The sequence below is a fragment of the Zingiber officinale genome, chromosome 9B (genome assembly GCF_018446385.1).
Source record: "Zingiber officinale cultivar Zhangliang chromosome 9B, Zo_v1.1, whole genome shotgun sequence".
Taxonomy (NCBI): Eukaryota; Viridiplantae; Streptophyta; class Magnoliopsida; order Zingiberales; family Zingiberaceae; genus Zingiber; species Zingiber officinale.
In genome coordinates, this window is record NC_056003.1 from 115,367,248 (window position 1) to 115,382,819 (window position 15,572).

At 35.4% G+C, this 15,572-nt stretch overlaps 2 protein-coding genes across 6 annotated transcripts; one reads left to right on the forward strand and one right to left on the reverse strand.

Annotated features, from left to right (window-relative positions):
• The first annotated feature begins 770 nt into the window (after positions 1-770).
• On the forward strand, positions 771-5,276 carry LOC122024933 (lipid droplet phospholipase 1-like). Of its 4 annotated transcripts, XR_006123540.1 has the most exons (12): positions 771-1,803; positions 2,614-2,790; positions 3,166-3,233; positions 3,336-3,406; positions 3,480-3,737; positions 3,850-4,013; positions 4,100-4,155; positions 4,286-4,338; positions 4,434-4,474; positions 4,715-4,792; positions 4,879-4,976; positions 5,046-5,082. XR_006123540.1 is itself a non-coding variant. In XM_042583672.1 (11 exons), the coding sequence occupies exons 2-11, from the start codon at positions 2,648-2,650 to the stop codon at positions 5,148-5,150; spliced, it is 1,185 nt and encodes a 394-aa protein (XP_042439606.1). In that variant the 5' UTR covers positions 774-1,803; positions 2,646-2,647; the 3' UTR covers positions 5,151-5,276. The 4 variants fall into 4 exon arrangements, 2 of the variants coding, with proteins under 2 accessions (XP_042439606.1, XP_042439607.1); XR_006123539.1 differs by lacking the exon at positions 5,046-5,082 and having other exon boundaries at positions 772-1,803; positions 4,607-4,792; positions 4,879-4,950; XM_042583672.1 differs by lacking the exon at positions 4,434-4,474 and having other exon boundaries at positions 774-1,803; positions 2,646-2,790; positions 4,624-4,792; positions 5,046-5,276.
• A 4,473-nt stretch (positions 5,277-9,749) lies between these two features.
• LOC122023868 (polyadenylate-binding protein-interacting protein 11-like) lies at positions 9,750-14,047 on the reverse strand. Of its 2 annotated transcripts, XM_042582271.1 has the most exons (10): positions 13,432-14,045; positions 13,020-13,130; positions 12,834-12,878; positions 11,797-11,869; positions 11,603-11,712; positions 11,388-11,447; positions 11,226-11,273; positions 11,066-11,134; positions 10,164-10,225; positions 9,750-10,081 (listed from the first exon to the last, which is right to left on the reverse strand). In XM_042582271.1, exons 1-10 carry the CDS (start codon positions 13,786-13,788, stop codon positions 10,024-10,026), a joined length of 993 nt encoding a protein of 330 aa, XP_042438205.1. In that variant the 5' UTR covers positions 13,789-14,045; the 3' UTR covers positions 9,750-10,023. The 2 variants fall into 2 exon arrangements, with proteins under 2 accessions (XP_042438205.1, XP_042438204.1); XM_042582270.1 differs by having other exon boundaries at positions 11,603-11,869; positions 13,432-14,047.
• Between the last annotated feature and the right edge of the window lie 1,525 nt (positions 14,048-15,572).

The window sequence follows — 15,572 nt, forward strand, 5'->3', positions numbered from 1 at the left end:
TGGAATCAAAATCCGTGGTCTCCAACAGTGGCACGGTCAGCCAACTTCGAGTGGTCAATTGTGGATGCAATGATGGTGGAAACAATATTGACATTAAGGGACAAAGGTGTCATCATTGACGAAGAAGGGATCGGAGCACTGCTGATGGCTCTTGGAGGGGGGAAATCCCAGGAAGAATTAACGATGATCTTCGCTACCTTCCGATGGTGAGGGAGATGACTGTGACGGTGAAGGTCATGAGCAGTCGGTGTGATGACAGGGAGGTGAGATTGTTTGCTGACAAGGAAGAGAGAAGAGAGAGACAACTGGGTTACACCAATAGTTGGGTGCATTTGGTGGTTGCAGTGACGACGTCAGTTAAAGACGGTGTCGCTCTTGGCAGCCGTGAGAAAACACATATGTTGACCCGAGGTACGGAAGAAACATTGCTAGGGTTAGCTTGCTCCCGTCGACAGAGGAGTAGTGGTTGGGCAGTGTCAGTTCCTCTCATAGTGGAACAACGCCGTGTGAATGAGGGAGGAGATACAGACACCGAAAAGGAAAAAAGATGGAAACTTGAGGGTTTGATAATCTAAACTTAGATTTTATTATTCAATTAACTCACAACTTAACTTAAATGGTAGTGAGTCACTCCTAAAAAATTTATCCTCTTATAATATCATACTAATTTAATTTAAATATTAAAAAAAACCAAAAAATTATTTAAAAATCTATAAAATTAGTTCTTAATTAACACTTGTCATTCTATCCGCCCTGTGGCACGACCTCGCCGTGAAGTCCTTCCTCCGAGCATTCACCCGGCCTGACTTCGTCGATCATCCGCGCCCCGAGCTCATGGGTCTGGAGCAGAGAGACGGGGAGGCCGTCAACGCCTACCGCCTCTGCCTGCAAGCGGACCGACCACGGCTTCCCCGACGCGCTTCTCAAGGTCATTGTCAATTGACGGTTTAAAGGACGGAGAGCGCGAGAGGCGAGAAAGGAGAACGATGGCGCTGGCTCGGGCGTCGGGATAGTAAAGTGTGGATTTTGCGACGGAGGACATGAAGAGAGAGAGACAGCGAAGTGAGGAGGAAGATGAGATATTTGTGGTTGAGGATCGAAGAGGACCAGCGATATCGCCGGCGACGAGTATGATAAGAAGGGATGGAGGAGGAAGAAGCGAGGAAATTCTCGAAAGAAGCTCGAGAGAAGTAACAGCAGCATCGCAACCCCAACTGACACAAATCCAAACACCGAGTGAGATCAAACATTCCCAACCAATTCATAGGAAAAAGACAAAATCTTTGGCATGAACCGATGATGTCGACTTTGTGAATAAAGAATTTGCTATGACTCAAAACGCTTTTGTTTTTGTTTTTGGCTGCGGATGTTCTTGTTTGGGGCTGTCGATATTCTGTGATAATGCTCCATCTCTTCTTCTCTTCCTCACCATAGAAGCTACCTTTGCTTGCATCATTGGCCAAAACCCAATCTTTGACACGGGAAGTTCGGCGATGGCGTCAATGGAGCCCGAGATGATGCGATGAAGCCCTAACCAGAGCGCGACGCGAGGCCACCTGCTGCGTCTCCATTTCTCAATATTCTTTCTGGATTCCTTTTTTCAGAAAAAAATAAAATCGACTTTTTTAGCCCTGCTATAAATAAAATTAGATGTCGTGTGCCCCATTCCTGGCCCCGTGCCTACCCTATCGTCGCCATCGTTCGCCGTTCCGATCTCGCTGTGGCAACTCGCCGCGGATCGTCCTCGATCGTGGAGCCATGGCGGTAGCCTAGCGACGTCGCCTTCCTGCTCCGTTCTCTCAGGTTTCGATTCAATCGCTCTTATACTTCAATGTTGTCGATTTGCTCCTGGAGGAGCGATATCGAGGTCTACAAATTCCGGAATGATATTTTAATCGCTTTGTTGCTTCAGTTTTGGTTCCCTTTTGTCCTTGATTTATTTTTATGTTTTTTCTTCTGATAAACTTGGATGCTTATTATTGTCTGATTCTTGGGGGAAAAATTAATTTTGGGTTTTTGGAAAGACTCGTTAAATCTACGGTTTCGTATCCTGAATTATATGCCTGATTCTTGGGAAATTGTACGGGATTAATAGAATTTGCCCTTCCAAAATTATGTTTGGCTTTTAAGAAAAGCAATAAACTTCGCCTAAAGTAGTCAAAGAGAAATCTGGTAAAAGCAATAGCTCTGGAACTGTAGTTTCTTCTTCTTCTCCTTCTTTCTCTTTTGCTAGATGATCTCTGATCTTTGGTAATATGTGGACAAGCTCAGAGCTCACTTAATCCAACAAACTTTAGTTTAAGTAACAACTTTTTAAATCTATTGGAAACAATAGCTTCTTTTGTTCTCTGTTATTTATTTTCCCATCACATTCTACTATAAAGAATTCTCCTTAAGATCTCATTAATCTAACAATACATAATGCGATTGATCATTTGGTCTAATGTCCCTTTTCAAGAAAAGAAAAACAGCAATTATTTTTTTGTTCCAATCTTGTTGATCTTTCTCTTTTAGTAACTTGAAATCATTTGAAGATATTTACTTACTGCATTGACCTATTGTATTGAGATGTTACTGTGAAACCATCCATTGATCGTGTTGAATTCATTGCAGGTTTCAAAATGCAATTAATTTTATCTGTGCAGGAATGAACACAGTTTGGGGTGACCTTAATTTCGGGTTGCATAGAATAACTAGTGTTCAAGGAAGTAGTATGGCATCTGGAACTGATTATGATTTCAAACAAGCGCCTGATCATCTCCTTGTCCTAGTCCATGGAATTATGGCTAGGTAAAAATTCTGATGTCATTAGAAATTTGACCTTTACATTCGTTGAATGGCTAATCATAGGGACCTTGTTTGACTATTTCTTTGATATGTTTCTTTTATATATATATATATATAAAAGGTGACCAGATTGAACAAGGTTTGTTGTGCTTCTTTTTTTTGCCATGGTTTATTGCATCTTACCATTAAAGTGCTAACTGAAATTGCCATTTCATTTGATCCAACATAATAGCCGAAGTTTACTGTTTCACAGTAGTGAGTTTGGGAAATTACCACTGTCCCTTCATTCCCTATTTCAGTTAGCAATTCTCAATTACAAACTTTTGAGATGATGATGTTGCTAGTCCAATTATGTACTTATGCACGTATAACATGCAGTCCCAGTGACTGGACATATGCGAAGGCTGAGTTAGAAAGACAACTAGGGAGCAACTTTTTAATATATGGTATGCCATTTCTGGTTGCATTCGAGCTTCATGAGTTGTAAATTTTATTTATTTATTTTCATGCGTTCTTTCCCAGTTGTTAAATGATTTTTTCCTGAACAGCGAGTTCATGCAATGGTTTCACTAAAACATTTGATGGAATTGATAGAGCAGGAAAGCGACTAGCAGAGGAGGTAGTTAAAAATTTGTTGTTGCTGACTGAGATACATCTTTCATGCCATGATATTTGATTCATTCTTGAAACAGATCTCAAGTGTGGTACAGAAGACGGGAAGTTTACAAAGGATCTCTATATTGGCTCATTCCTTGGGTGGTTTATTCTCAAGATATGCAATCGCTGTTCTTTATTCTACAGATAGCTTGCATAAAGATCAGGTTGATGATTACAGAAATAGAAATACACAAATGGAAAATTCATTGAAACTAGGCAGTATTGCTGGTTTGCAACCGATAAACTTTATTACCTTGGCAACTCCACATCTTGGCGTTAGAGGGAAAAAGCAGGTACCTTTAAACAATGGGATACTGATCCAACTACCAAGTTCAAGTTATCTTGTGACATTTTTGGTTTATCATAATGTGATACAAGTAGTATGTGATAGTTTTCATCTTACAGCTTCCTTTTCTTCTGGGATTACCACTTCTCGAAAAACTTGCACCGCCAATAGCTCCCATACTAGTTGGCCGAACTGGTCAACAGCTGTTTCTTACTGATGAAAAACCAAACAGACCACCTCTTCTTTTACGAATGGCATCTAAGTCTGATGATTTGGAGTTCATGTAAGTTGAAATGATTGATCACTATGACAAGTTCTTTGTCTTTTCAAGATTTCTTTCACTCTACACTTTCTCATTTCACTTTGCAGATCTTCCCTGAATTCATTTAGGAATCGAATTCTTTATGCCAATGTCTCATATGACCGTATCCTTTCATGTTAGCTTTGCTAGTAGCACAGCACAATTTATGGAATCTATCAATTTGATACTCCACTGCCTAGAACGAGATTGTCGTTGATTTCCCTTCATCGTCGATTTTCCTGAGCTTCAATCAGATATGGTTGGCTGGCGAACCTCTTCAATCAGGAGAGAGACAGAGCTTCCTAAGGTAAGAAATATAATTGCTAGATCGTATCAAGACTGTTTAATACACTTAGATTCTAATTTGCTATGAGTTCATCTCAAACAAAATATTATGAATAGATTCAGATGCCACTGTTCTACATTTTGGCTCTTCATTTCAGGTACATAAATTTCCTAGAAGTCATTCAGTGTCCAATATCTTGCATATCTTTTGATGGCAAACAAGATAACGCAAAGAGAGGAGCTTTATCGTAACTTGTTTCTTCTAACTGACTTTGTCTTTTATTAAATAGAAACTGGTCGTTTGCAGCCCTCTCTCAAATCGTTGGACGGTTACAAACACATTGTAGATGTTCAATATTGTCCCCCGATTTTATCTGAAGATCCTCATTTTCCTTCAGAAGCAGCGAAAGCGAAGGAAGCTGCCCAAACTTCATCAAACACACAGACAACCACAGAATACTATGAACTGATAGAAGGCATGTATTCTCGACCCTTACTAATGTTGTCGACATGAACAATTACCTCTTGATCGCGATATCTAACATGGCGAAAATGAAACCAGAGGAGATGATACATGGATTACAGAGACTGGAGTGGACGAAAGTCGATGTGAGTTTCCATTCAGCGACTTGGCCCTTCTTCGCGCATAACAACATCCATGTAAGTCAGTTTGGTTTATCGATTTTGTTTGGTCCTTTTCACTGATTTGGGGTAGTTGCAATGAATCAGGTAAAGAATGAGTGGTTGTATAATGCTGGAGCTGGAGTTATAGCTCATGTCGCAGATAGCCTCAAGCATCAAGAATCTCGCACACTCATTGCATCAAATTTATAGTGTATGATTATTTCAGTTTTTACATAATAATATTACGCTAAACTAATCATAAAAAGTAAAAAATAAAAAATATTGTATAATTTTTTTTTACATTTACACATGGTGACAACTTATAAATTCTTTTAATATTAAAATATCAGCAAAAAAATATATTTATCATTAATTTTGCCTCAGGCAATTTTGTTGGGTAATAATAATAATAATAATAATAATAATAATATTATTATTATTATTATTATTATTATTATTGTTATTATTATTATTATTTTTTAATTCGATTAATCTTGAGAAATTTTTTACCGATCATTCAAATCGGGAATCACATATATATGAGTCTTGACTGACGACGTCAGGAAGGCAAATTGGTCATGTAGATGATCCAACGTTATATATTTTTCAAATTCTAATATATCTTAGGTGTCATTTAAACCCTTGTTGTCTAGGAAGTCCGTCCTATTTTTTACCATAGCCCCAAGGGTATGCATTGTGCATACTATGATGCGAAAAGTGATAACGCTTACCCTAAGCACTTCTTCACCGCCATAAGGTCTTGTGGAAAAGAGGTGAATCATGGTATCGAGAGGAACTTATTCTCTAAGAATGAATCCCAAGAAATTCAAATCTTGCTCCTATGATTAAATTTATCATCCGAATATAAATTCAGCTATACTCGTGGGGGCATGTATTGTGTATACTATTGGAGCAAAAAAGATGATATCAGTCATCCCAAGTGGTTCAGTATCATTGACTCCACGGTAAAATACAGACAAGTAAATTAAGAAAGTATTTTATCTTAGTGCAACGACTCTTTGCATGGAGAGATTATGAAGATAGATTGAATCATGTACCTCTTGTGTTGCACTGCATTGTACATACTATTGTTGAACCAGTTAACACTGAACCTGGGGTGACTGGTCTAACCCTATGAAAGTTTTCTACCGGTTATCAGGGTAAATCGGAAAGCATTCACAGTAGGCAGCCTAGAAGCCCAACATCTTGTGGTTGTGCGTCTCATTTGGAGGAAAAATCTCTATGAATGTGCTATAACTGTGGATCGAATCGCAAGTGCCTAGGTGACAACTTGGTACCCTTTCGCTGCACCGTAACCCCGGGGCACTGCATTGTGCATATTAAAAAAAATGTTGAACCAGGTAACACCAAACTTTGGACGACCAGCCTGACTCTACAGAAGTTTTTCATATGTCGCTAGGGTAAATCGAGAAACACTCGTGGCGGACGGCCTAGAAGCCCGATATCCCGTTGTTATTAGCCTCATTTAGAGGAAAAATCTCTGTAAATGTGTCGTAGCTGAGATCGAACCGCGGGTGCTTAAGTGACAATCTGGTGTCCTTCCACTATACACTATAGCCCCAAGGTGCATTGTGCATACTATTATAGATTATGCTCATCCCAAGTACCCTTTATAGCTCGTTCCTAAGTGATGTAAAAGAAAGTAAATCACGAGATCAACTTATAACCGACCACTAAGTTAGCTAGAGGGTGAGAGAGATTTTTTTCTCCGAGAGCATGTCCGCTAGGAATTGATCTCTTCCCTTATTGTAGCACCCTCTAGCCAACTTCATTGTGCATATTAAAAAAAAAATGATAAACCAGGTAATATCAAACCTGGGGCGATTGGTCTAATCCTATGAAATTTTCTATCGGTCATCAGTATAAATTGGAAAGCACTCATGCCAGACGATCTAAAAGTCTAGCATTTCGTGTTTGCATAGTCTATTTGGAAAAAAAATCTCTATATTTACCGTAACTAAAAATCAAACTACATATGTCTAGGTCACAACTTGACTCTCTTTCGTTGCATTGTAGCCCCAGCTCCCAAGGGCATTGTGCATACTAAAAAATAATGATACAGGTAATTCCAAATGATACCAAATTTGGGATGATAAGTTTAGCTCTATGAAAATTTTTTATTCGCCACTAACATAAATCAGAAATCGGGCGTGGTGGCACGTACCATGATTTTGTCGACGATTGCATGGACATACTGAATCGTACATTTCAAACTTCAATGTTTTAATAACTTAACATAAATTTCAACTTTTAATAAATATAGCATAGAATGAAAAAAAAAATTACATTTATGGTTGAAAAAGTAAAATATATTATATTTTAATTGATAAATTTCTATCAAGTAACTGTTATTAAAAATGTTAACATGAATTTTCATCATTGACGAACAAATGCATTTTATTTCAATTTTATAATACAAAATTAACAAATTAAATAACCTTTCTGAACAATTTCCCGATAAATTAAAACATTAAAATATGAGTTATAGTATCATAGACAACTAGGCCTATTCAACGGTCGATTAACTGATTTATCGATTTATCGGTTCCGGTTAATTCTAATTATCATGATTTATTTAAAATTGATTAACCGATAAGTATCTTATCAATTCTACCAGTTCCGGTTGAACCGGTTCCAGTCGGTTAATCAATTCCAGCTGAGAATCGATAAAAATTATTAGACTTGGATAAGTTGACTTAGTGAAATGAGTTATTGGGCTTTTAATTAAAAGTCCAACTAAAAATTCTCTAAAGAAATTATATTCTTATCAATCAGCAACAGAACAAATATCTAGGCCGAGCTGAAAAATATAAATCATACTCTTTAGTATATGTAGCATACTCCCACGAAGAAATCTTCCAAATTGTCACTGATAGTAGGCGACCAGCATCTTCTAGGTGCTAGTTCCCACAAGTCAGAATTGCATACAGAAGTTGTGGTTGCATACTAAGAATCATATTATGTTAGCCTTTAATGAGATAAGCCTTTGAAATTTTAGTAGATACTAGTAGTTTATTCTAGAACCTATTGCACTGCCGCAACGTGCATTTTCCTTCTCAGGTATTAGTTGTTGCTCAAGACTAGGTCCACTTTGGCACCAAATCCAACTCTTATAAACATTTCTAATGGGAAGACTAACTCGTCCAGATATCTATAATATAAAGCAAAACAACTAATTGGAAAACTTGGCTTCCTACCTTCTTCTCAATTATGTTTAAGCTTTGAAATCAATGCCCAACTGTCAACTGATAATATCCATGTGTTATTATCATCAGATTAATCCATGATGAACCTTGGCATCAAATTGATGTACGTTTCAGTACAAATATGATTGCCAACCTTTGAATAAGTAAAAGAAATTCACAGGCTACTTGTTAATTGTTCCCGGCTTTACCGATTTACCGGTTAAACCGGTAAAAAAAAATCCAAAACCGGGAATCAACCGGTAAATCGGTTAAAACCGGTTAACCGGAACCGGTTAAAACCGATTAACCGGTAAACGGAAACTGGTAAGTTATCGGTTCCGGTCCGATTTTCGATTTGCCGATTTTTTTACACAGCCTTAAAGACAAAGGATGATAAAAATAAATATTGATAAATTTGCACGCAGTCTGATAAGTGATAACTCAATTTTACATACAGTTTTAATTGATCAATATCTTTATTTTCACTCCTAGTTAAATATAATATACGTTAATTTACCTAATTATTTTTAATATTTTTAGATATAAAAGATCCATAAATAAATATAATTTTTCTTAAATTCAACATATTAAATTAAAGTTTAGTATATTTTTTATCAAATTGAGTATGATTTTTTTTCCACTTCAATTAGATGAAAATATATTAGATTTTCTTTAAATGATATTCAATTAGATAGAAAATATACTAGATTTTCTTTGAATAGTACTAAATTTAGAAGAAATTATATTAAGTAGGAAAAAATGTTCAATTTGATTGAAAATATATTAGATTCTAGTTTAAAGTACTGAATTTAAGAGGAATTATACTTATTTTTAACTTTCTATACTTAAAAAATATGAGGGTAATTTTGATATAACTATACTGGATTTTAATTTAAAGTGATAAATTTAAAAGAAATTATACTCATTTTTGGACTTAAAACATCTAAAGACAATTATATAATTATATTTGAATATGAGAGAGTTGAAACAAATGAATATGCAAGTAGTGGAAATAAAAAATTTTAGACAATAGAGACTACATACAAAATTAAAATTGTGATTTAGAATTTTTCTCTAATTTACCGAATAAGTAACATATTAATATTATTTATTATTATTTTCAAGTTCTTAAATAATACCATATATAATTTTTCTCTCTAAAATTCAAAATAAGTCTACTGAAAGTGATAAATTATTAATTTAAAAATACCATTAGTTAATAATGAAGAGGAATGAAACGGTTTCATCACATATTTTCCATCATTTATTATAAAAAAATAAATAAATAATCAATATTTAAAAAAAAAAATCTATCGTTACTTATTTCATATCGTTGTAAAATATGTGATCTGGTGGACAAAAATTGAATTCAATTTTAAAATATGAGTTGCTTTGAAGTCAAATAGGATCAAAAGACAACAAATATAATATAATTAAAATTTGAGTTAAATATGGATATCCAATTTAAAATATCAATTATAAATCAATAATCATGCACCAAAAAGTGGAAAATAAATTCCCTATAAAAAGAATTAAACAGCAGCCATAATCCATCACGTAATGCTAGACATTACTTGAGATCAAATTGATAATGAAAGTAATATTAGAAGCATAAGTATCTCACTAAATTCATTCAACCAAAAATTCAGCAATCTATCAAAGAAATAAGATCAACTACAGAGAGGTTCACTGACCCTCCCCTAGATCCAAAAACAAAAACGAAAATAAACAAAAAAATCGAAGTGTAGCAGTTGCAGAGCAACAGCTATAAGTTCTAATCCAACCATTTGAGCTTCACAAAGTTTACTCATGAAAGAAGAAACAAATAAATAAGTGAAGGACCAGAAAAGTGTTTCTCAGATGTCGCGGATGATGAATCAATTTGAAGTGGCTTGCATTGCATGCGGCCTTACTGGTGTCTTCGAAGGACTCACCCTGCGATGCCGTCGGAAAACTAAGAGTTAGGTTTGTTCTATGATGTTTAGACAAATTAATTTTGAGATAGACATGATCTTGCCTGACAGGAAGAGCTCCTAAAAGCATGCCGCTGCAGTTCAGAGCAACAATGGCACTTTCTGCCTGCGATTCGCAAAAATTCCTCAGTTTTTACCGATTTGATTTTGTGCAGGAAGACAGATTGAATCATGTAGTAATGATGAATACTGTGGTTTCTATTTGGGATCAAAAGCCCCCCTATGAGGTTATGTAAAGGTCAATAGTTAAATCGAAGCAGAGAATTTAGATACATTTTAGCTGTGGGTGATGAAGAAAATGTACACAAATAGAAAAAGTAATCTATAGACCTTATCACGACAATTAAACAAGAAGGGTTTGCAGAAATTCAGTTTAACCAATGAATCCGTAGATGAAAAATGTTTGAACTTATAGTGGTTTCATGGTTACCTCAATGTGAAGTTTTAATAAATTCGATGATCAATGTTTTTAGTGATAGGTAATATTGTTTGAAAAACTAGAAACAAAGGTTGATCTGGTTTTAGTTATCAATCCTAAACCAAACTCAGTTAAGGTCCTAAGGATCCGTATGATGGTTCTCTTAGAAACCACATATATGCTCTTCTTTTTTACCACTCAGAAAGGTTAGTTAAGGCCGGCAAGAATAGGATGGTAGAATGAGCATGTGAAATTGTATGAAGCATAAAAAGTAGTAGTTATATGAAGGGTTCCAATTGAAAATAAACTACACAAGCTTCCACAATTGTGAAAAGTGCAGTGCTAGCTAACCAAGATTTGTCTGATCAACTAATTTGTGTAAAACACATAATGGTAGAAAAATTGACCATTTTACAACATCTACCTCATTTCTGGATATTTAATGGATCAATAACTGGTGGAAGTCATCTAAGTTGTACTATCATCCAACTATTACACACATTGAAAAACAAGGTTGATGGCAACTACCTGAACAAACTCTACAAATGCAATGCATGTTGAGTGTACACTATCACCAAGAAGTCTCAATCGAGAAACCTGCACTTAACGAAATTCACAGTAAGATAATATTGCAGGCACCGTTCTTCCCATAATTACTCACAAATTGGTCATTAAGGATAGTATCTACCTCACCACAGAGTCGTTCAAAGAAACTTTTGACATCTGCTTCAGTAACCTACAACAGGATAAGAAATCCAAGTCTTAAAGTCGATCAACAAGAGTATTAATGATCAATTATAACAAAACTATTTACATTCAATTTGTTCCCTTATCAAAAAAATCTGTCTACCTTCTTATCAATGTTTGTACAATAGACTGTCCTCACGACCATTTCCTTTTCAACATCTGACTGCGTGAAAGTCTTATACTTAGAACCACCACAATGAAATAAAAGTAACAAAGTGAAGGAGCGTAGTTTCAATTTGGTTTCTTTCTTGAGATATTCCAAGCGAGCTTTTAAGTGGATGATGGAAGTGTAGTATTTGGATGACGTAACATGCTTACAATAGGAAGAAATTTTGGATTCACTGGCAGGATTGCAGTCTTTGAAGGTAAGACTCTAACAAAATAACCTAGCATGGCCCCACCAAGATTCAATGCTGCTCTTGCACCATCTATGAGAGAAAAATGGAACTTGAGGGCATTAGGTGCGTGACACATGAATGCCCAAGAAGGCAATGCATAATAGTTAAACTTACCCTCATAAGTGAACTCTATAAATGCAAATCGAAGAGTTGAATTAGGATCGCCACAAATTCTACAATCAACCACCTCCAGTGGAGAAAAAAAAGAATATATTATGAAAAAAGAAATTGCATAAAAATCAAAATTTATTGTGTGCTTCCACATGACAAAAAAGAGATTGATGAAGTGAATCATCCATCAACTGAGAAACTAACATAAGATCAAAAAGAGAAAGTCATGATTTTTCAAAATGCCAATCGAGCATGATAAGTTGCTAAAGATGCTGTAACCTTAGTCATTGTTTTAAGTTTAATTGTAAGTTCCTCTAACTAAAAGCTTTAGGGATCTTAGATATACTCTTTAATTAAACAAGATTGGGGAAATAAGGAGGGATATTGTGAGTTTTATACAACAGTCTTGATTGAATCTTCAAAGCAATAAGTGTTTGACATAGAAGTATGGTAAATCAGGTTTTGTGATACAAAAAATAATATTGAGATAGTCATGCAGCATTATTAGATCAGGATACTAATAAGAAAATGATTAACTAGGATAATACTTTTGGCATTGATTAGTTGGAAATAAGATCCCAAAGTCATATTAGTTATTGTGCTGAAGGATTATATCTCAACTTAAGTAACTGTGATTGGAATGCACCATGATAACCCCAAACGAAGCTAACTGAAGAACCAAGTTAAAAGAGCACACTTTAATGTTGGCAAACCTCGTTGAATTCTGATTGAGAGAAGTTTAACAATAACATTACAACCACAGTTAATCTAAAAGAGAAAGGATCATAAAAGAGAGGCAACATAAACATGCTTGCAGCCAGTTAATGTTATTCTATTATGATTAGCAACAAAATCATACTTCCGATATCAAAATATCAGCAATTCTGGATATCTATATAGAGAAGATTAAGCCAATATCTTTCAACAATACTAATACCCCAAATAGTGAAAGAGAACAATAGAAAAACTTCAAATATCATTTAAATAAAATATAAATATCAAAGAATGAGTTTCTCAATATTGCAGATCAAATAACTTACTGGTCCAAAAGTAGAAAATATACCAGCAAGCTTCTGTTCAGTTACCTGATAATTATCAATGGATAATCTAATTAGCACAGCCAACACAAAGACAATGTTGCCAATTACTGGTAGAAGAGTTTTAATATCTTCAAGATCGACTGTAACAGGAAATTGGAAGATTGAATCAACAGAATTTTTACTGACAAGATGATCAATATCAGATACATATACTGTTCGCTTAATGCTATCATCCCTTTTAGCTCCTCGATGCCTATAGTTCGGCCTCTTCTTTCCCTGGCTAAAACCATTTCTTCTCTGCCAGATATAGAACAGAAATCAAATTCACTGAAAAAGGATCAGGATCATACTGACACTCCAATTCCAAGTTATCTTTTGATTAGAAGAAGGCCAAAGGCCTACAAAGGTATTAGACACATATATACTTCGAGATCTGAAATCATATTCTGAGTAAAGTTATATTTTCTCAGTAGCGCATGGATAGAACAAAAGATATCAAAACGTCTATATGAAAATAAAATAAAAAAGGTTACTTTTGAGAAACGCAACGATCAAGGTTACAATCTTATAGCCAATAAGAAAGAATCAGAGCAATTACTCTACGATTAGGCTGATTATTCGATGATCCGTCGCCGCTAGAATCCTTTCTACTACCAGTATTACTAATCAGTCCATAATTATAATAGTAATCACTCGACGCCACGAAAACGGGGGCATCCGCAGAGAGCTGGCTGTTAGATTTGCAGTGGCGGCCTTCGCCAGCGACATCAGCGTGAGAGGAAGGGACGAACTCCTTGGCGAAGGGGTTTAATTTGGAGAGCAAATCGACCAGCCTCTTCACGTTCCTCTTGTAATCCCTATCCGATTCCTCCGCTGCCTTCGCTGCCGATGGCGGCGATTTGCGATGGAGCAACTGTTCATCGGACCCGATCGCCTTCTCGGCCACGGCAGCCATTCGATTTCGCTTAAAGAAACAAAAAAAGAACACCGAGAAAACACAACGACAACTCAACAACCGATCAAAGGAGACAAATTTCGATCGGTCGAGCGGAGGAAACGAGGCGACGGCGCAGAAAGCATCAGCAAAAAGCGATCTTGATGGCCATTGATGTGGGCTTCCACTGCCCCCTCACTTGCTCTTGTGGGCTTTGGCAAAATGATGGAGGGGAGAGAAGTTGGCGATGTGCCAAAGAGGAAGTATTAATCTGCCCTTGCGGAGTGGTGCCTCCTGTCTATAAATAGGGGTGGAAAGAATTTGCCCTTTTAATTTTCAGAAAATTTCACTTTGCCCCCTTCCTCCTAAATTTACATAACTATTCTACTTCACCCACAATTTGATAATTTTATAGTTTAATCTCAAGCACCCTAAGAGCAGACGGATCCTCTGATGAACAAATTACAGACTAAAGAATTATTCATTTATTGTAATTGATTAATTTTGATGATCCTCAATTGTTAAACAAATAAGGGCCATCAAAATTAGAGAATAGATCTCCTGATCCTTTTTTATAACCAAGGGATAAATCATTCATAATTATAGTCGGATCGTGACCGCGATTCAGTCGCAATTAGTTACGATCCCTTCCTGGATTCATCGTCCCCTTCAAACTATAGTTTGATTCGGAGAGAACGACCGGAGGCTCGGCGTCTAGCAATCTGACTACTTGTCCATCACAAGTGACCTCCAGACGACCTCGGACCGTTCTCTCCGAACCAAATTATAATCTAAAGGGGATAATGAACCCAAGAAGATATCACAATCAATTGCGATCGAATCACGACTACGATCCGATCGTAATTATGAATGATCCATCTCTTAATCTATAAAAAAGAAGATCAAGGGATTGTCTTTTCAAAATTAACGAATGTATGAAGTAGATCATTCTCTAATTAATTGAGAACGAGAGGATCCGTCCTCCCTAGAGTACTTTTTTTTAACATAATCCAAAAATATTATATATATTCAAATTTTCATATTTTTTTCATCTTCAAATATCATTCTGAAATACACAAGTACCTAGGGATGGGCATCGGCCGGTTTGGTCCGGTTTTACCCTACTATGATTTTATTTTTTCGATTTCGGTTTTAAAGATTTTTGATCCAAAACCAAACTATTTTATTATGGTTCGGTCCGATTTTTATTGTAATACAGTCCGGTTTATACAGTCAGTTATATACTGTTTATACAATAAATTAAATTGATTTTGTGCTACTACAAATATTAGTTTAGAGACAAAAAAAAAATCAATTTATTAAAATAATTATGAATTTAAAGTAATACTAAAATTTTGTTATCCGGTAACAATAAATAAATATAAATATATAATTTGATTATGCTATTATATTATAAATGATTAGAAACTAATCCACTTATATGATCCAATATCCATAAAAATAATATTTTAAGTATAATACGGTTTTTTCGATTTTTTGGGAGTCAAAACTGTAAATCAAACTGAATAACCGAAATTTAAAAAACTTAAACAGAAACCGACCGAAACACCGAAAAAATCGAACAAAGAAAACTAAATTTTTTCGGTTCGATTGGTTTCACCCCTACAAGTACCCCCATATAAATATAATAAATTTTAAAGAACAGTCAAGATTTCAACGAAAGGTTAAATTCAAAGATATGTTTGAAAGTAAAAGCTTACCTAGTAGATTATTTTCTCAATTTTTTAAATAATTTAAAAATAGAGTCCCAACTTGAACGAATTAATATTTAATCATAATTTTAA

What these genes read in the sequence shown, in the direction of transcription:
- LOC122024933 (XM_042583672.1), top strand. Translation starts at nt 2,648, where the DNA reads ATGAACACAGTTTGGGGTGACCTTAATTTCGGGTTGCATAGAATAACT. An exon ending in TCTGATGATTTGGAGTTCAT is followed by an intron (nt 4,014 to 4,099) that starts GTAAGTTGAAAT and finishes TTCACTTTGCAG; the next exon opens with ATCTTCCCTGAATTCATTTA. An exon ending in GAGAGACAGAGCTTCCTAAG is followed by an intron (nt 4,339 to 4,623) that starts GTAAGAAATATA and finishes GGTCGTTTGCAG; the next exon opens with CCCTCTCTCAAATCGTTGGA.
- LOC122023868 (XM_042582270.1), bottom strand. Translation starts at nt 13,788, where the DNA reads ATGGCTGCCGTGGCCGAGAAGGCGATCGGGTCCGATGAACAGTTGCTC. An exon ending in ATAATCAGCCTAATCGTAGA is followed by an intron (nt 13,131 to 13,431) that starts GTAATTGCTCTG and finishes TATATCTGGCAG; the next exon opens with AGAAGAAATGGTTTTAGCCA. An exon ending in TTGAACGACTCTGTGGTGAG is followed by an intron (nt 11,135 to 11,225) that starts GTAGATACTATC and finishes CGTTAAGTGCAG; the next exon opens with GTTTCTCGATTGAGACTTCT.